General features: G+C 42.2%; 1 protein-coding gene across 1 annotated transcript in view; it reads right to left on the bottom strand.

Moving 5' to 3' along the window:
* Positions 1-21,997, bottom strand: part of Zfat (zinc finger and AT-hook domain containing) — a 187,953-nt gene that overhangs the window by 12,690 nt on the left and 153,266 nt on the right. The window contains exons 13-15 of the mRNA XM_055626715.1: positions 14,353-14,438; positions 10,532-10,655; positions 7,755-7,885 (exon numbers count right to left, since the gene is read on the bottom strand). Coding sequence (XP_055482690.1) covers positions 7,755-7,885; positions 10,532-10,655; positions 14,353-14,438 — 341 coding nt within the window. The remainder of the gene's footprint in view (positions 1-7,754; positions 7,886-10,531; positions 10,656-14,352; positions 14,439-21,997) is intronic.

The raw sequence follows: 21,997 nt of genomic DNA, 5'->3' as shown, positions 1-21,997 counted from the left end.
CTTGATCTGCTCTAACAGAGCACCTCAGACCAAGTGGCTTATGAAGAGCAGGAGCATATTTTTCTCACTTTGGAGAGAACAAACAATGAAAAGCTGAGAGTGAACAAGTTTTGAGGCCTCATTAATGACATTAGTCCCATTCATGAGTGTTCCATATCTATGACCTAGTCTTTTCCCAAAGTCCTACTTTCTAATGCCACCATCACATTTGGGGTTAAATTATAACATTCATTCTGAGAGATACAAACATTCATTCCATACTGGCCTCTCCCAGGGAGCACTGCCTTTGAGTAAATAACTCAAACTGACTCAACATGAGGTTTTAGAGGGACCCACAGACATGTGCTAATTTAGGTAATGTAATTGTTTCTCTTCCAGGATGAGCCATACACCAAGCTCTCCTCAGAAACAGGAAGGACCAGAGATGTAGCTCCTTGATAGTGTACCTGCCCAGCCTGGGCAAAGTTTTAGGTTCAATACCTAGCAGCACAAAAGTTAAAAAGGAAAAAGAGTCATTTTATCGTTCTGGGACTCCCAGAATAGGTCCTAGATAATGTGTGGTGTAGAGTAGAATCATGAAAAGAGAAACATTCAGAGTTGAATTCTACATGTGTAGTAAGGAGTTAAGGAGTTATGCTGTGTCTGTAGTGCCAAGAGCTAAGATAATGCAGTCTTAACATATACCAAGCACATAGCCAACTGCTTCATTTATATAACCTATTCAATGGCCACACTGGGGAGATTCTATTATTTTAAAATATTACAGAGAAGGAAATTAAAATTCAATGAGAAGCACTTTGTCCAAGGTCATGAGCATGAAATGACAGATCTGAGGTTCAAATGAGGCAGTCTCTACCTCCCTTCTAGGCATCTGCTACATCAATGGTTGTGCCAAGGGAGATCCAGCCACTGTGACACACCCTAGGTTGACACTCATGTCAAAGGCTTTATGTTTTCCACACAGCAAAGCACCCACAGCCTGCTTGGAGATGATATTTGAAGTCACTCCAGCCCTGTTAGCTCAGCATCCTTAGGCCTGAGCTCACATTCATACTTACAATGCCTGTGAAATGAACCTGGCCCTGCGTCAGATGCTCTAGGGCCCAGGGACACCTCGGAGACCAAACCTCCACCTACCTTTATAGATCCTCAGTGTGATAAGAACAAAGCATACATATAGACATACTAGGTAATGGTTTGAACAAAGTCTCTAAGAACTGGATGGGAAGAGTGTCCTGCTGCCTTCCCATACCTCACTATTGCCCAGTAAAGGAGGGAGCTTCATGCAGGGTGGGTGTTTTTACAAGGAGTAGTCACTGCCACTGACCTTCTCTAGTTAGAGCTAGGGCACAGGGACAGAGAGCAAACTGAGGGTTATTTCAGCCTGAAGCCCTTCCTGGAGAAGCAGGAAGTCCACAAATGTTTGTAGGCTATTCTCTGGCCATGGCCCTATAATAGTAGGGAACGACATACAAGTCTGATGTTAACATAGGATATTTAGTTCTCATTTGAAAACTCATTAACTGTATCCACCATCTATATTGCCTAGGAAATTAACAGAAATATAGTAGCTTAAAACAACCCTAGTTCTCCTGATCCAAATTGTTCAGGTGACTGTCACTAAGTGGACTGTCACTATGCATTATGGAGCATAGATAAGATTAGGCCTCCTAATCTGACATAGCTTCCTTCTGTAGAACCCACAGCCTCCCTAGCCACAGAGAAGCTGAGTCACTCATATTCACAGGCTCTAGAGAACAGCACCCTGTGGATTAAGAGGTCCACTAAGGACTTATTGAAAGTTCATTGTCAAGACATAAAAATAGGCAAAACTCTCATCATGGGCTATGCCTACATCTGATACAGATGCCTCAAGCTGGGACTCAGTTCTCAAAAAAAAAAAAAAAAAAAAGGAAGAAAATGCACCCAATAGGCTGGTGCATGCTAAGCAATGAGGGTTGGGGGCAAGAGGACAAGTGGTCCTGATTAGCAGGATCACAGTGGGCTTCTAGTCTGAGTTTATGGGCACCTCCTAGGTTATCAGAAGAAGATTTATAAGAGCTGGAGAGGACCATAGTGTAACTGAGGAGGTCTGTGGCAATACCAGTGCTTACATATCTAATAGCCTTCCCTGAAGTGCACATTTTGAAGAGCGAGGAGTACACAAGAGCAGCAGCCATAGATCAAGGGAGTTTTTAAGGCATCTTGTACACATGGAACATGAAGAACATGCTGGTAGGTATGTGATATATAGAGGGCAAGAAGAACAAGGTGACCCCCAAGCTCCAAAATAAATGTCTGTATGCTTGGCTTGGTTAGGGAAATAGAGAAGAGGAGGAAAGAGTAAGAAGTGGGATAGTTTTCATTGAGGGGAATTCTTATGTCCAGCATGGAGGCTACTGATCAGTGGGAATTTAGAGCAAGGGCTAACCCTGAGTTGTAGTGTATGGGGACAAATCCAATAAAGGCCACATCATATCATAGCTTTTATTTCCTCTTCTCAGGGTAGAAATCCCAGGCTTTATCCCTACACCTGAAAAAGACTAAGTGACTTCAATCATCCACATACTTTCCCAGAGTGAAGACACAGAGAAGAGGGATAGAATGAAAGAAAATTTATCAACAGGGGAAAGCATGAGGAGCAGGAAATAGGTACCAAGAAAACTGTAATGAATGAGCATATGAAAACTCAAGTGGGATTCTGCAGCTTGTAGGGGACCACAGCAGAAAAATGAGAGCTTAGAAAAAAGAAGAGAGAAGCAATACTCAGTAGACTGGCACCCTCAGCATGAAAGGTGGGCTGTACAGAGGAAAGGTGCCAGAATGAAACAGACAGAAGCCTTTATTCAGTTTCTGCAGGCCATTTCTCATTATGTCCAGAGTTGTACCATGGGGCTTATTTTTACTTCTAAGATTTCATAAAGAAATGGACTTTCCAGCAACTACCAAGACATGAGAGGGCTCAAGAGTAATAAAAGACCTTTGAAAGAAAGTCATTTGGAATATCAGCCATCAGATATTATGCCAGGGGCAGAGCTTTCTGAAAAAAAAAAAAATCATTTAGGAAGAAGAATAAGAAAAGGTATGAAAGGGTGAGGAAGAGCTACAGAGGGCAAAGGTGGCAGTAAGTGACAGGGGAGGGTCAGCTGCTAAGATGTAGAGTGCTCTTCTACCCCTGCATCTGTAAGCTGGAGGCCACCGTTCAGCAACAGCAGAACAAACACTCTATAAAGAAGGTGCATCATGAGCATGCCCTAAGAGGCCACCTACATGAATATTAGGAACCTGATAGAATTAAAGTTGGAAGGGACTTGTGATCAAGTCAGTTTTATGTCAAAGTTCCTGAGGTAGGAGCCAAAGCTGATTGGCCAATCAAAACCAAAACATGAGGTGAGAAGTGTGACACAGAGAGCTATGATGCATTCAGGAAGGAAAACAATGTCATTGATGAGATTTTGCTTTCAACAAAGGACCAAGAGAGTTGGAAATGCAAGCCCTCAAAAAAGCGAGAGCTGGAAGGATCAGAACAAGTTCCTAGCCAGGCAGAACTAGAAAATGAGATGCTAACGCAAAGAACAAGCCAAACTAAATCAAACATGCAAACAGAAGAGTTGGGAATTAGATATGTATAAGAGTAAAACTTGGCTTGGAGGCACCTGCTGGAATCTTGAAGCATTTGATGTCTGGACCCAGCAGGTATTTATTCTCTGTCCCTGTGACATGCAATTCATCTGACTGTCCACAAATTCAGACATACACACACATACATACAAATACACACACGACTATTTCTTTAATCTTCTACAAAGAATCCCTTAGATGAAACACAATGACAGAAGCCATAGTAGGACTGAGAGTGAATGACACAACTGAGAAGCCAGGGCTTTGTTAATGGTGTACTGGGCAGCTGTTACCTGTGGTACACACGCCTGACCAACATGAAGTCAAGCAGCCTAGAAAAGGAAAAGAAAAAACAGGGTGGGAGTCAGGCCTGCTGGGTTTCATCTCTAGCCCCTGGCTGTCTTGAACCTCAGAAGAAACTGTTTCCAGTATATATCAAAAAGTGCTCTGCGAAAACAAAACTGTCAAATTCTGTTATTTCATGTTGTTTGTACTTAAGGGACAACAAAGAAAGAAAAAGCTGGCCTTCCTGAGGTCAAAGCAAGAGGAGAAGTTTCTCCTTGAGCACTTCAGCTGGTAGAACTCCTCTATACCATGTAGGGTTCTTGGGCCAATCTGGTTGGCATATAATTACAATAAAATAGAAGAGAATGGTTTCTTTAAAATGATCATGAAAATAGACTTTGAAGCTTCATCTATCTCCTTTCCCATATGCCTCAGCCCATTATCTGTATGGTCTCAGGTCATGCTCAGCACCATGAGCTAGGGGAAGAGGCCAGGCTGGGCTCTCCTTACAGGGCACCAGGCTCTCTCAGGCCAAGGCTGGCACCCAGAAGTCCCCGTGTAGAGCAGCTTCTCTGTACACATCCATCTCTGTTCTTCATCCATCTGCACACAGTTCAGATGGGTGGTGACAGCGAGTCAGCCAAGCTTGAACATTGGGAATTCATCACTTTCATTATTGCTATACTTTGGAATGTCTCCCAAGACTCATGCCTTGAAGACTTGGTCAACAGGGTAGCACTGGTGGGGTAGAACTTTTAGGAAGTAGAGCCTTGCAAAAGGAAGTAAGATCATGGAGGCAGTTCCTATAATGGAATATTTGGATGGCCAGCCCCTTCCTCTCTCATGTCGTGGCTCAAGGTGCCAGGGAAGCAGCTTTGCTTCACCATGTGCTTTTGGCCCAAATACTCTGGATAAAACAGCACACAGTAAAGCCTCTGAATCCATGAGCCACAATAAATATCACCTTAAAAGCACCACATAAAAGTCAGGACATAGTAGTGCATGTCTGTAATCCCAGTGCTGGAAAGTGGATACGAGAAGATCCCAGGGGCTTCCTGGTCAACCAGGAGGGCCAATCAGAGTTCCATATTCAGTGAGAGATCCAGTCTCAAAAAAGGTGAAGAGTGATGGAGGAGGACATTCAGTGTCAACCTCTGGCCTCCACAGATACATGCATGGCACACAAAATACATGTGCATGCATATCCATATACTATATACACACATAAAAATAAATCCATATAAAATCTAGAATCCATTTTGGGCCCTGTAAAGTATATATACAAAACAGACAATTCTGCTTTAAAAGATGTAAAATTATGGCACACAACAGTAATTAAAACATTTGTTGTTATATTTCCTCATGTGCTTTTATGACACATTCTTGCTTTTTTATTCTCTTCAAAACTGATTAACAGGAGGTGACTGGAGAGTCAAAACATGAAACCAACAGTCCAAGGAAAACTAGTCAGTCTTTATTGGACAATTTCTTTGTGTCATGGCTTGGGTTGGAGCAAGATGAAATCTTTGATACTGAAGCCCGGTGCTCCTCTCCTGAGGAGGCAGCACTAGGCTTCCCAACAGGTGTTACAGGACCCCATCAGCAGTTCAGCAGTCTCATTAACACACATAATTTCCTGATGGAAAATTTTCCTAAGCCAGTGCTTAATTAAAAAAAAAAAAAGAATCAATCCACTCAACAAAAACAACCAAATTAAATTTAAATGATGGGATAATTTAATCAGAGGATAGACAGACCTTCACCTGAAAAAGCTTGAAATGTTTCAGTCCCTCTTCTATAGTTGTGGGCAGGTTAATGTCTATCTGCCCATCCATCCATCTATCCATCCATCCAAACCCCCCCCCCCCCATCACCTATTCTTCTATCCATTATGTGCCACAAATACTGAAAGGGAGACTTATCCGCATGTATGAGATGATGACAATGTCACACACATACTTGGGAACATTTCCTCATAACAGTTCCACTTGCAGCTCTGGGATAAAGTAAGAAAGAAAATTCTTCCAGGGGCCATTGTTCCCCCCTCCTGTGAACGTTTGCACATTTGTATTGATGCTTATCTGCCTTATCCTCTGTTTGGCTGTCTGTTTAATGGATAAAAGCATATTTAAACAGGACTCTAAATTCGCAACCTCATGTATGGCAGCACTTCCTATGACACTCAATAAATCATTTCCCTGAGGAGAAGTCAATCAATATTCATCATGAAAAGAAGATACAGATGACAATAAACAGTACCTTCTGAATTCAATGTGCAAACCGCGTAAAAATACTCCTAATACTTCTCTCATTAGAACCTGTACCAGTTAGCACCAGATCTACTTTAAGATCCACATATCAGAATTTAAGTGAGGAGTTCCAGAAGACATGTATAAGATAATCTAAAGTCTGAAACCTAGCAAATGCCAAGAAAAACTAAAGAACCTAGGCTGTGTATTTTCAACCATGACCATTGCAAACCTAAGCATCCAACTGCTGCCCAAGTCCTGGAGAGAAACTTCACTACGAAATGAGGGTTTCAGGACACTCCATTCAAATACTCCTCTATGTCTTGTCTATGAATAGAGAAATCCAATGTTAAGCCAGAAGTTCCTATTGCTCCAGAGAACTGCATGGCATGAACTTCATGTGTTGTATCATGCACTGAGTAGCACTGAGGACAGTCATGGAGACAGCTGCGAGCTCTACACTCTTCAAAGGGAGTTGGCCGGGGCACATGTCAGGAGGGATATATCAGAGCCATTCTAACAAGTGTCTTTGTTAATGCAAAAAAAAAAACCCCAAACTCCTCCCACCTTAAGTTAAATGTTTCATGTTTCCTTATGTTCAGTCAGAAAAGTCTGTACTAATTTTACATTAAAGCTTGGATATCACTAGTGTACCACACCTCTTCCAAGTTCTGCTCAAATTTCAGAAGCATCTTCCCCAATAACTTTTTGTCACAACAGCCTTCACCACATACTTTCTGGTCCCCCTCTGGCCATGATGTACATACACAGTGGCTCTGCATTTGTTCACTATTTTATATTCTTCGTGGCGTATTACCACAGAGAGGAAAGGGATTAATGCCACCTTGATGGCAGGCACTGGTCCCTTTCTGGAACCCCAGCACCACAGAACTGACTGTCAACATCAAATACTCAATAAATACCCAATGATTAAAAAAGAACACATAGCCATGCAAAATTCTATAGTCTATACTTAAATTTTTTTATGAACTTTTAGTTTCCTGGTTCTGATACATTTACTGGTTTTGTTTTCTGCCTTTAAAGTAGCTGTGTAAATGAGCTTAACTCTCTCAAGAACTTAAATAGATATGAGTAAACAGAGAGAAAATGGATTATTACATGTGCTGTATTCTAACAGACTGGCAAAGTCTCTACTGAGGACAGAATGAATTGAGCACTGTGACAACTTGATAGAAACAAATTTTCTTTCCAAATATCAATTTCTTCCTCTCCTGTATGGATAGAAAGCAATGATGTTTCTCTGTTAAAAGAAAAGTCCATGGGGAAATACCCCTGGCCATCTTTGGCCATCCCCATACTTCCTACAAGTTTACTTCTCAGTAGGTTCTCATTATGCTCAATTGCATTCTCTGATTCCCAGAAAGGAAATGAAGAGTCTCCTGGGTGCTTCTAAAATATACTAACCTTTCTCCATCACTTCTTGCACAAATAGAGCCACTGAAGACACAATCCCATAATAATCCAAGGAGACTAAACCAATTTCATTTCAAATTCTACCCTAAGAAAGCTGAAGTTGTGAAAGGAGAAAGATGGGTAGTGACTTGAGGAGACAGATACTTCTGAACAGAGGGACCTTACCTGTTTCACAACAGTTACTGTCCCAGGAGCCATGGCAACGACTGAGGCCACAGCAGTGGCATCATGGGTCTCAGAACCCAGCTCAATGATCTGCTGCAGGATGTTCACAGCTGTGGGGTCAAGTCGATCACCTACAGGAAAGAAGCAAGAGGACACCATTAAGCTCTCTGCACTGTATGGCATCCAATGCCAAACTGGCCTGGAGATGCGAAGACTATGGAGTATGCCTATTCCAGAGAGTTCATGAGTTCTCAGAAATGAAATACTCAGACAAGAGAAATAACTTGTTCAGTACTTTATAGCTCACTGAACATTTCCTACAAGAACTTCTCAAGGCTGACTGGAACTAGAAGGAGATGGCATGATGATATGATCACTTGTGCATAAAAAGCAGAGCTCATGCCATTGTGGTGATGGCATCACAAACATGGAACTAAAGCCCAGATGAACTGAATCTTGATGATAGCTATGCAAACTGCTCTTCAGTGTCACAACTGAGTATTAGCAGCTGACACATTCAAGTGCAGAGCTGGTTTTCCCCGAGGGCTCCACTGATGGACACTGACAGCACGCCAAGTGACAGGCAGAACACCCAAGAACGTCTTATTTATCCAGCCTGTGGGCTTCCGCACTACAAACCAATTTTAGCTTGCTTTTGTTTTAATCTTGTGAAAAGAGAGGGGCCCACATCATCAGGGCAACAACTTGGCACACCCTTCCTGCTCTCTCTCACCATCTGCTGCCCATCTGTAATCCTCCTGAACACACCCTCACCCAGATCATTAATTTACTAAAATGGAAATTATTGCTTGGTCTCTGTGCTTCATAATGCCATGAAGTCTTTGCCAATGTTTATACCCTCGTGGGCAGCTTTTGGCAGGCCTTGAGCCAACATGAATCAAACAGTAAGAGACTGGAAAAAGAGAATTTGACATGACCAGTGTAGTAGGTAGAATTGGCCTAAGAACAGGTGACCTACATATGTTCACAATATACCACACAGCATTCCTCCATCCCACAGTACACCTACCTATACTTGGGGGATGATTCAGATGTGCCTTGCAGCTAAACACTCTAAATTCCAAAGATGAAAATGTTTACTTTGGTGAGTCAGTGAGGTTAGATTTTGATTCCTCCTCTACTTCCCTCCTCACTGATCGTTACCCAGCTCAACCATTGGTCGGCCAGGAGCTGTGGTTCTCACTGGGAATACAAGTAAAGTATAATTCCTCCCCGCATCTTTCCTGGGCTGACTGGCTGCTGAGACCCACGTACAAGCATATCAGAATGACACATGGTATTGGAGGGCCTTTAGGAGACAGTATAGAAAAGTCTGGTGGGATCCCAGTAGATGGCACACAATGTAAGTAAGTGCTGAAGGTAGGGCAGAAAAGTGCTGTGAGGGAACCACAGAATGTCCCATAGAGATGAGAGATGCAGCCTATGATTACTGAAGAATCAGGTCCAGACAAGACAGCCTAGAGATAAGAAGCAAGACAAACAGGCAGGCACGGGGTGAACTACAGGTCTGGCCTGTGGAGCTATAAAGGTGAACAGCATCTGAAGCTCCATGGGAAGACACTAGTGGGTAATGTGCTCATGAATTCTCTAAGAAAAGACACTATTGGGTAATGGCCATATGCTCATGGACTCTCCAAGGAAACACACTGATGGGCAAGTAAGCATGTGCTCGTGGATGCTCCAAGGAAAATCACTGGTGGGAAATAGATACACACGAACACTCCAAAAGGAGACACTAATGGGCAAGAGAGTGTGCACTCATGGATCCTCTAAGGAAAGACAAATGGGTAGGCAAATGGGCATATGTATATAGATATTCTTTAAAAAGACACTACTGGGCAGGTAGACACTCCATGGGATGACACTGGCAAGTGAATGGATATGTGCTCATAGCAGATGAAGACATCACTACCACCGAGACAGAAACCCACATTAGGACTTAGTACTGGGGGTTTCGCCTAACAGCTTGGCCTTGATGCTGCAAAAGTGGAGGTGCTATGGTCTCAGTTTCCTCTAACCTGGCAGGCAGCAGCAACTAAATGCTCAGAAACGAATGCCCACCGGAGTTTGGATGGAACTTTCTTAGGACCAGAGACTGAGGATTTCAAATCAGGACTAGAGTAGGTTCCTCCTCTTATTTCCCATTACTGTTTTCACATTAACCTTACTTGCAGGCTCAGTCTCCAACATGTGTATACTCTGGCATACCTAGAGTTTTGGGACAACTGCTTCCAAGTATACTGTCCAGTTTGTTAACTGATTAAAAAAATTAAAATTATCACATTTGATTTAGAAAAATTACCTGGCCTCTTGGGAAGAATGGTAACACATGATTGATCCTGAGCACTCAGGTGTATACTAGTATTCCTGGGGTGACCCAATAGTACATCATGTCCTATCCACTGTTATCACCTGCCTGAACACTCTGGACCCTGAGATGAGCCCCATGGAATGGGTGTTTCCAAGAGGAAGCATGAGGTGGTGGTAGGGACTGCCTTGGCGAATGTCAGGAGAACCAGGCTCCAACTTTGCTACCTGAGTGGAGGATTCTTACCAACTATGTACAGTGGACAACCATTCTTACATCAACTAAGTAAGAATGGCCCCCACCAAGGCTGCTCTGGAAATAAGTGTGATCTACATAGTTGGCACCCTGGCTGGGTTCACTCTGAAGCATTTACCAAGAAATACATCCTGGTTTATTCATATGTAAAGAGCAGCACTGAAGTGAGAAAGGAAGCCAGGTGTGCCCTCACCGTTCTCAGAGGTGTATCTCAGGTCCTGAAGGGCAGCCACAGCTGCTTGTGTCCCCTGAACATCTTCAGCTTCAGTGATGTACAGGTACTGGGTCGAGGGCTCCTCGGGAGTCTCTGTTGCTGGCTAATAAAAACATCATGTCTCAGCATCCTTCCAAAAGATTAAGAGCAGCCCCAAATTCCAGGATGAGATAAACACATACAGGAGAACAGCATTTCACATGTCACTGGCATAGCTCTCCCAAAAAGCCATCTGCTCTGAAAAATGTGTTTCCCAAAGAGAACATTTTCTCAAGGGTCATGACTTTATAACGCCACTTTGAGTAGAAATTCGTTGCTCCCATGATTGTGGTACAAAGTGACGCATGCTGTCCATAACGAACACATTTGAGTACGTATTTCTACAGTTTTCATCTCTTCCCACTGCTAGCAACACTATCTTTAATCTGCTCTTTATACTGAGGCTTCTGGCCATGCAGCTGACAGAGGCAAAGGATCAGCCATGGGAGAAAGTGGAAAAAGAAGAATGCACTGTTACTTAGCATGTAAAGTACAGGTCCTACCATACAGTAAGAGCCCACTGACCCATGGCAACTGACACCCATGAGATTATTCCACAAGGAATGTGGAAGGACTTATTCTGCAGTATCAGTATATATGTGAGGGTAGGAAGGGCTGAAATGAGAGTCAAAAGTCATCTCATATTTTAAAAAGAGAAGCAGAGAAAGTAGCCACAGGATGAATATTAACAAATATCTCTATCTGAGAAGGAACAAAACAAAACACGTAAGGTGGGGACCATGAATCTCACCAATAAAGAACAAAAGGCAGACTGGCTAAAGTTTATATAAGCCACCATTAGGCTCTACCAACATTTGTCAGTAACTAACATGAGTTTCAGGGTAGCATGTAATTGTCCTTTCATAGTCAACTGACAAAATTCAGTTAGCTTATGTCTGTCTTAACATAAAGGAAACACCCAATTAATATCCAATGAATTCAGAAATTAATAAAAAAAAAAAAAGAACATTTAGAGTAGCATTAAGCAGCACACTGGCTGTTCTTGTGTGTCAGCTTGACATAAACTAGAGCTATCAGAGGAAGAAGCCTCAGTTGAGAAAATGCCTCCATGAGATACAGCTGTAAGGCATTTTACCAACTAGTGATCAGTTGGGGAGGGCCCAGCCCTTTGTGGGTGGTGGCATCCTCGGGCTGGTGGTCCTGGCTTCTATAAGAAAGCAGGCTGAGCAAGCCATGAGAAGCAAGCCAGTAAGCAGCATCCCTCCATGGCTTCTTCCTCAGCTTCTGCCTCCAGGTTCCTGCTCTGCTTGAGCTCCTGTCCTAACTTCCTTTGGTGATGAACAGCAATGTGGAAGTGTAAGCTGAATAAACTCTTTCCTCCCCAGCTTGCTTTTTGGTCATGGTGTTTCACAGCAGCAATCAAACCCTAAGACAAGTAGTCACCTACGGACCCAAGCACCTTAGCTGGTGAAAGAGCTGCTCTCCTTCTGGGGATCCCACGTAATAATGGCATTAAGTAAAGCTGGTGCTCTCTGTGAGGCATTCCTATGAGATAAGTGACAACTTAAACTGCCAGGCAGTGGTGCGCTATTCCACTGGGGGCCACCCTGTCCCCATCTTCCTCACTGCTTGTGTATTTTTATGTGTTCTATTTTGTGAGGGTCATAGCCCTGCTAATAGTTCTAGAATCTGCTGGAGATTACTGACTGAAATGGGATGGTTTTCCATCATGAATTGGTATTCCAATGTCTGTTTCCTTAACAGACAACAAATCCTACACCATCTCTGGTGGTGCGATACTGAGGCTGCCATCAGCACCAACAACACAGTACATTCAGCTTTCGAATCAGCCACCCACTGCATGGCTGACAACACTAAGGCTACATACAGTGAGTCAACAAAGGCTCAAGGTCAAATGGCTTATAGAGAGCAGACAGGTCCAAAACCTGTCACTCCAAACCTCACCCTTTGTTAGTCTTAATTGATAAAAAGTTTCAAATACACATAGAAGTAAAGAGAGAGGTATAATAAAGTTCTATATACCTGTCACTCAATCACCTGATTTAAGCAATTATGAACTCATAATCAGGTGTTTCACCTCTGGCCCCACATTGTCTATGCCAGGCTCTTTGATTTGTGTGAGTGTGTGCATGTGTTCCATTTTACATGGGATCCAGGGATCAAACTCAGACCATCAGGCTTATACAGAAAATGAATTACACATTGTGTCATCTTGCTGGGGGGGTCCACCCATGATGGCTTTGAAACAAATCAGAATCATTGTTTCTTCCACAGGTATTTCAAATGAGGTCAGATGTGGAATTTTCCACCTGTGGCCACATTAGTATTCAAAAGCTTTGGGAGTTTACAGCATTGTGGATTTTGAATTTTTGTTTTAATTAGTGATTTTTAACACATAGATGATGATGACAAGTAATAATAATAACAACAGTAAACCACATGAGTTCCAAGTAACTCTTTGACTCTAAGTTGGCACTATGGGCTCCATCTATATTTGGCCTCTGTTTACTGTAACATCTTCCAACAGTGAAAATATAGTTCCATTTATATACAGAACATTTCCACACTTGCTCAGTTATAATATATACAGGAAACAGTTTCAAAGATTAAGCATAGTACTGTGACAAGCACTCTGGCCAGACTGCAACACTTGTCAGCTTTGTCTTGGCCCTAGAGTATCCAGCAACACACTGTTTCCATAGTTACTTGCTTCTGACTTTAGTGAAAGCCCTCTAGTGTTTCCAAAGGAAACAAGACACTGGCTTACAGCCAAGATACATACTCTTGTCATCTTAAGGAGCACCCACTAAGTTCTATTGAACATGTGAAGGTGAACAATGTTTTCTGTCAAAAGGTTTTTGGCATCTTTGAAGGTGATTATTCCATTTCTCCCTCTAGTTCACGGTGAACTATATTAACACACATTCTTTCTATGGAGCCATGCTTTCCTTATGCTCCAAAGTAATCTAACACAGCCATGGTGTCTCGTTATTTTTATGTGCTATGAACTGTTACAAAGACCTTAATCCTGACTGGTTATAACCAGGTACCCTGTAAGTCTACATATCAGGTGGAGGTGACTGTGATGCCAGAGAGTGATGAACCTTAGCAGTGTCTGGAAATAACTGTGATTGTCTCAATGAGGTCTAGAGGGGCAAGGTGATGCTACTGGTACCTGGTATGAAAAGGATAGAACTGTAGCTAAGTTTCCTATAAGTTCCAGAATAGTCCTCCACAACAAAGAATCATGAAGATTCATCAGTACTGTTGAGTCTGAGGAGCCCTGCCCAGAATGACTGCACTCTGTCCATGATTATGGCATCTACTATTTGAAAAGATGGGTGGCTGCTGGCATTCATAAAGACGACAGATTCAGTGGGCAGGACCAAGAGGAAAAGAAGGACCTGGAGTCAGGAAATAGAGCCCTCTCTAATTCTCTCAATGAGGATAGCAACAGACTGTTTGCCTTCCAGTCTGCTGAGTGCAACATCTAAAACAAGATTTGTGAGCTGGAGAAGCCAACACAATAGTCCCAGAAAAGCCCCAATCAACCCAGAATAAGAGTCACCCAGGTGGCTCAGATCTCACTCAGAGGGACCTGGAGCCATGATCTGAAATGGCTGCAGGAGATTTCCAAGGAACACATCCAGGGCTCTCAGGTGCTGACTGTATTCAGCACCTGGGCTCACCTGACTTTGTCACCTGTGTTTCAACATGTCGAGATCACACCACACTTAATGTGTTACCTCCCATTTGGGATCTCCATCAATCTCCACTACCTTCAAGCCATGTTTGTTCTTCAAGTGTCTGTTGAACTCCCACTTGGTGCCGTACACAAAGCTGCAAACAGGACACTTCAGACCACCTGCAAGCACAGACAGGCAAAAAGAAGTGTTTGTAAGCAAGTAAGCATGCTGCTACATGCCCTGTCCAAATGTGTGGGACCTACGCAGTGTATTACATTTTCTCCAGCACACACACTCAAGCGTACCTTAGGATTGTAACACAACAGGGACAATATACCAGCTTTTAGGGTAGAGATTTTGGAACTTAATACACTTTTCTTATATAGGCCTTTGCAGAGAGCCTAATATCTGCTTGATATTTTAAATGCCAGAGAGAACTGAGCAACATAATCCCTTTGGCCAACTGGATTGTGGCTAAAATCAATCTTTCATGTTGTTATCTGTAAATAACATTTTTTAAAAGTCACTGAAGAACAGTGGCTGATTTGTCAATCTCCTTTGCCCCCAAATGCTTAAAATCAGGTGCTTAAACCCCCTGCAAGAGAAGCTAAGTCATGAGTATAAATTCTCCTGTGAGTTTCTCAGTCAAGAATAAATTAAAAAGCTGGTCACATCGTGAAGTGTCACTGTTTACTCTACTGATTAAATTTTGCACATGTTCCAGGAAGTGTTTAGATGCTTTAATTGGGAGACTTTTTCTAACATTACAGCACTAAAGTGAAGACTGGATACTCATCTCTTAGCAGGAGATGCAAGCTCTATCCAGAGCAGGCCAACTGCAGCCCTGGTGTTAGGTGACCAGCTCTCTAGGCTAGAGTTGGGACTCCACCTGGGGCTGGGCCCACAACAGTGGACGGGATGGCCTTACCAAAGTTCTCCTGCTGGAGTTTTTGCAGCCTGCTGACTATGTAGTTCCAAAGGTGAGCTGGTAGACTCACCCTCTTCTGACACGTTTTCCCAATCTCAACCTTATACTGTGTCCTGAGAGCAATGATGCTCAACCTTAACTTCATAAGGAAGGCTTTATCCTCCCAACCTTTTTATTTAGTTTGGTGTTCTGCTTGCCTTGAAAATTCAGTGTTAATTCAATACTGTCTTGCTTGCTCTTGTAATCCGACCTTCTACCATGGCAAGCTGCTTCCCCTCCTAGTCCCATGGCTGCCACTGCAAATGTCCAGATCGGTCATTAAGCCAACAAGGACTATCTTTTTCTCCTATAACAATAGCACTAGCAGGACAGCATTACATACCTACTCACTGAGCATGCATGTCAAACACCTCAACCATAATCTATGCTCACTTCCCAATAGCATGGGCATGATTACTCCATTTTAAACAAAGGTCTGGGACTATGAAGTAGTATTTGCCTTAAGCCAAGGCTGTAACCAGCTTGAATTCGATGCAATAAACAACAATGGTGGCCAGTTTCCATCAAATTCTTCCCAGGCAGTATGATACCTCACTGTCCTCTCAAAGATCTTTCTGACTCAAGACACCTGCACCAGCTTTTTACCTTTATTCTCAATCATGAAGCCTCAAAAATAATCCTTTCCACATCCCTGACATATACATAAAGTGATGTCCAAAGTGAGCCACTTCTCCCACACCTCTGTGAGCTGAGTGAATCATAGAGATTTAGGCAGCCAAGAGATGAACTGATGAGCACATCTCGGTCTGTCATATTCATTTATTTATTTATTGCTCATTCTGAAGAATTGTGTCCTGATATTGAGTCTGTTTGGATAAATTTATGAAGAGCCAGACATTCTTAGGGGAATGCTTCATTCAATTTCAAACTCTTTCTCATGCAGCTACTCCTTCCCTTGAATGAACTCCATGTCAGTGGAATCTGCACAGAGCACTGTCTATTACTGAAGTTTCTTGGCTATTGCACAACTGGAAGCTAATAGTACTTCCCTTCCCACCTTTGGCTCACTGCTCTTCAGTCCTCTCATCTTGGATATGTTTAAAAGCACACAGCAGAGAGGAGAAAAGAGAGACGAAGCCAGGTGACACTAGTCATCACCAAAAAGTCTGGAAATGGGTATCAAATTAAGTTCTTACCTTCAAAATCTCTTTTTATAGATAGTATAAGTATATAGCATATGTATATATATTTACAAACAATTATATAGCATATATATCAAACCTCCAATGGTGGTTTGATTGAGAAATATCCCCTCTATAGACTTGGGTATTTGAATACGTCGTCCCCAGATGGTGGTGTTGTTGGAGGCTACAGAACTTTTCAGATGTGAAGCCTTGCTAGAGGAAGTACATCACTGGGGGTGGCTTTGCAAATGTAAAGTCTTATTTCACTTCTACTTTTTTGTTTCCTGCTTATGGTTGAAGATATGATTTCTCAGCTTCTTGCTCCAGCCACCTGCTGCTATGCCCTCCCCACCATTGTGGACTTTAAAACCAAAAAGCCAGCCAGAATAAACTCTTTCTTCTTTAAGTTTCTCTTGGTTGTGGTATTTTATCACAGCAACAAATAGGTGACTATTACACATTCTTGTTATCATGTACTATCACCTATCTTGGTCTATCATGGTCTTTTCCCATGACCATCTTTGAAAAACTTCCAGTGAGGGCCTCAACCTTTGCTCACAGCTAGACCAACCCTGCTTTTCCTTGAAAGAGTTAAACACAGCAACAACCAACAGCAGAGGTCAAATGGAGGCTTCACAATGAAATTGGAATACTGTTTTAGGGAAACTAATTCAGGGAGAAAAAAAATCCTCATATTATGTTAAAATTGAGCTTAATATGAGCCCAATATTAATTAAAACTTCAACCTTTGCCATAGCAACTTTAATTAAAGAACAACAAACAGAAATATGTAATCTCACCTGAATGTATAACTATGTCAGTTAATTGACATAAAAGCAGAGAAAAATAATTTCTACTTCAATTAATTAACTTCTTAGCATGCACAGTAAACATCAACAGAAGACTTGGAGAGCTGCTCAGTAAAGTTGCAAATGGCCAAACCACAATTTCCTCACTTGGACTGATTAACCAAGAGAAAGGTAGAACATACACACAAGAACAACTTTAAAAGCTGACCATAGAGTCCTAGATCCTTACAGATTGCCATCTATTGGAAAGCTAGAGGATTTCCATGTATTAAAATATTTGCCCTTCTTGGTGATGACTGATATAACAGAAAATTCCATTTCATCTTTAATAGCATCAATTCAGGAATGGCACTGAACATGAGGCAGGTAGATCATGCTTGTGTGAGCCTGACAGACTTCCTTATATGCTTAAGTCTGAGTTTTCTTTTCTACTAAGATGAAGATACCAATTCTCATATCCTCATTGAAGGTACAGCATAGTAGGCAGAATAAAGGGTCCCTCAAATATATGTATATATTACTGCTTGGAACATGTCAACAAATTACCTTGCATGGTAAAAGGACTTTGCACATACTTCAGCTAAGGACTCTGGTGAAGATCATTTTGGATCATGGAGTGCATCTGATATAACCAAAAGAACCTTATAAGAACAAAGGGAAGGGGGTCATCATAATGATGTGATATGAGAAAAACTCCACTGACCATCTTGTCTTTAAAGTTGGGAGAAGGGCCCATAAGCCAAGGCATGGGGTAGCCTCTAGAAGCTGGACAAGATGAGACAGCAGACATTTCCCTAACATCTGTAGACTTATTAACATCTCAACTTAGTTTGGTGAGCCTCACTGTGCAGATCTGATCTTTGTATCTGTATGATAACAAATCTGTAGTTTTCAGTCATTTACTACAGCAGATCTGGGAAGCTAATACAGGAACTCAGGGAGGAAGCAGAGCAGAAGCAGTTTCATTAAGGAACTCAGATACCGAATAGTTTATGAGTAAGTGAAATGTGAACTAGGACTTCTTGCAAACATTCTCATTTTATGTTGAATGGGAAAGTGTTATTCCTAGTGATCTGAGGTACTGTGAGTCACACAGGCCACAAAACTCAGGACTATCTGAATCCTGTGTCAAACGCTAGCTACTCTTCCCATAGGGTCCTTGAGAAAAACTGCATAGGGAAACTACAGCAGAGGAAAACAAGCATATTTTATCATTATCTGAGCTGATACCCTGAACTCTAATGCAGAGTCCTTGGTAAACATAGCTCAAGTAAGATCTGCCCCTCCTCTCCCTGGGACCTGAGACCACTGGAAAAGACTGGACAAAGTGAAAAGATCAGTCCCATAGTTAACCCTGGGCCAACATAGCGACAAGCCTTAGGAATAAAGAGAAAAAAAGAAGCACCTCACATGAGACCTTGCAGGTACAACCTAATCAACATCCCAGTATGAGGACAGGACATGGCCTCATCCTCATCCTCTCTTCTGCTTCACCAACTACTGAATCAGGAGACTGGATTAGCCTGGTTGCTTCTTTATTGCCCTCTGTCAGCTTCTAATTTTTATAAAAAACAGGTGAATGAGTGCACCAACCTTATAGGACTATTGTACAGGAAAAATTAACCCATACAACAACAATAACAACCATAACAATAAATGACATAACATCACACCACTAGAAGCATCTACTGATAACTCATTGGATCTGGCTTTTAGACATGTTAAACATGTACAGAAATTAAATCGATGGCTTTCTTGGGCTACTTAACAGTTACAATTTTCTGCTTGGCTATTTCCTGAGATTAGTATGAATAATACGATATGAATTTGCAAACAAGGCTCCTGTGGATACAGACTTACATTCTTCTAATTCAGTAGTTCAAAAATACCAAAAATTTTATCAGAAGCTAAAAATGAAGCCTTCCTGACATCCTCCTGTCATTTCAACTCCACTCTTTATTATCTATTGTCACTTCAGTGACTCTCTTACTAGGGCTCTGAAGAAGCACTCAGCCACTGTGAGAAGGGGCTGAGGCCCCCCCACTAGGATATTGTTCTCAGATGGAATGGATATATTCTTTAGCCACACCATCAGAACATGAGGTTGATGAAAGGAGCTGCCTAGTCTCACTGCTACTGAACAAAAGAGATAAATGAGTTCCAATTCAGGTAGTAATTCCAATTAGGTGCTACCATACAATCGCCTGGTGTGATACTGAGTTTCAGTGGCTGGCATTAGGCTGACTGCACTGAAGAAGCTCAGGAGACATGTGCATAAGGAAATGTATAGATAAATACAACAGCTTAGGGCATTCACAAGTATTTACCCCACGGTCAGGAAACTCCTTGAAGTATAAGAGAAGAAGATCTAATTTTTGTAACTACTGTTGAAGTAGATGTTGTCCTCCTTTCTGATGATTCTGAATGCAAGTTTAAGTTTAGGAAAGATAATCACCTGGTCCAAAAGCCACACTGTACAGAGAGCCCAGTGCAGATCTGTGTGGCTCCCAACCCTCTGTTCATTCCAGAGAATCTAGAGAAATATGACAGTGTGCTTTGTGGCACTGACAAACTAACTTTTGCTAAGTACCAACTTCATCATAAAACACACCTCTCAGAAGGCAGCTATGACTTCATGAAGCTTTCCACCAAAGCACCTGAGTGGCTTTGATTGCTGACCTAGCCCCTCAGCAAACATTAATCAGGCATGGGGGAAGGGACAGGAGTGGGGGGTCTGCAGAAGCAATCCAAGTACTTTATCCTCAAACAGTACAAAACACACATTTGTAAAGGAGGATGCTTTAAATCCATATTGATGATCAAGTGATGCCTAAGAGAAATCTGCCTTCAAAATGAGATCCACATATTTTATAAGCCAGGAATAAACTGCTTCGTATAGGGCTCAGGAGAAGTCTAATGTCCAAACAGTACCAGAAGAATGATGACACATTTAGGTTTTACTTTCTTCAACAAGCCTCTGGAATGGGTCAGGGAGGTGAGGGTGTGGGGAGGTGGGGAGGGGGGAATGATAAAGACACATGAAAGAAAATGATCAAGCACTGATCTTCAAAGCTAAAATATGAAGCTCAGGTCCTGTCAGGAAATGCCAATTGATTAGAAAGCCTTAGAAAGCTAACAGAAAACCTGAAGCATAGAACAGTTCAAATTCAGCACATTTTTTTTGCAAGAAAGTGATGAAAGTCTAAAAGTAATGATCGCTTCATCAATCAGATCCATGGGCCTGTCCCATAAGCCACATTGAACATCTATTTTCTGTCAATCAAACCTAAGAGTGTGAAAGATGTAAAAACCAAGCCCCAGCCTCCCACTCATTATTTATGATGACTCTAAGTCAATCTACTCTCTCCCATGATTCCTGAACCTGACTGTCATAAAAAGTAATGCAACGGGGACTAGTGGTGCATCTCAGGGGTAAGACGCTTGCCTGTCATGTGAAAAGCCTTGACTTCTATCACAGCACAGAAAAGGAAGACCCCAGCAGTCATTCCGGAAGTTCTAGATATTTTCAGAAAAAGAAAAAAAAAAAAAAAGAAATAGTAAATCTAGGAATGAAATAGTCTTCTGTGCCAGACACCCCTGCACTGTATCCTCTCCACCCTCGTGGCAGATGCTGCTCTGCCGTCGAGGGTCCAGAAAAGATGGGCTGAGTGACAGCACAGTTTAAGAAGAGAGAGGTGGGCACAGGGGTTTCTTCTGAGACTGATACTCCAACCAAGGACCATTCATGGAGCTAACCTAGAACCGCTATACAGATGTAGCCCATGGCAGCCCAGTGTCCAAGTGGGTTCCCTAGTAAGGGGAACAGGGACTGTCTCTGACATGAACTCTGTGGCTGTCTCTTTGGTCACCTCCCCCTGAGGGAGAGTAGCCTTACTAGGCCACAGAGGAAGACAATGTAGCCAATCCTGATGAAATCTGATAGGCTAGGGTCAGAGGGAAGGGGAGGAGAACCTCCTCTAAAAGTCAAATAGGGGAGGGGCATGGGAGAAGAGGGAGGAAGGGTAAGATGGGGAGGGGATGAAGGAAGGGGTTACAGCTGGGATATAAAGTGAATAAACTGTAATTAATAAAAAATAAATAAATTTTACAAAAACAAAAAGGAAGGGAGAGATGTGAGCTGATACTCTTCCTCTTTGCTGCACCATCCTGCTCCTAGCTCCATAAACTTCTGCTAAAGAAAATGACAGGCCCTTGTACTCCAATCCCTTCTGATGGATGGCTCTGAAGTGCTCCTGAGAGTCTTAGCTGCTTATCTATTTCTGTTCTGCTCTGTCATTGGATTCTGCTGGACATAGACAACCCATTGTATTACATGGAAATGCATCTATAGGCAGTTCAGCAAATGACACTTCACAATGAATCAGACAAATAAGTATCGCTAGCTACAAAACAGGCCCAGTTGGTAACCATACAGTTTTCTAAAACCTCCCTCAGTTCCACACAGTCACCAGATAATAAGGAGCAGTGACTAAAGCTACACACTGCAGTCAGTCAATCTTAGCTGAATTACTGGAATGGAGACATAAACACTGCCATAGTGTTCTATGCGGAAACAATATGTGTGTTACGTCCTCTTCGAGAATAATGTGTAGTTATTTTCAATAAAACCCACAAAGAGCACACAGTAGGCAGAAGCAAGTAGATATTTGTGAGTTCAAGGCCAGCCTGGTCTACAAAGTGAGTTCTGGGACAGCCACAGCTAAAACAGAGAAACCCTATCTCAAAAAACAAAAGAAACAAACAAAAACCAGAAAGAAAAACTCTGAAAAAATTTAATATTAATGGAGGCTTTCATT

This window comes from Psammomys obesus, unplaced genomic scaffold (assembly GCF_907164565.1).
Source record: "Psammomys obesus unplaced genomic scaffold, mPsaObe1.curated_primary_1811, whole genome shotgun sequence".
NCBI lineage: Eukaryota > Metazoa > Chordata > Mammalia > Rodentia > Muridae > Psammomys > Psammomys obesus.
Note: the sequence above shows the minus strand (reverse complement) of the source record. Positions and strands in the feature narration are given on the sequence as shown.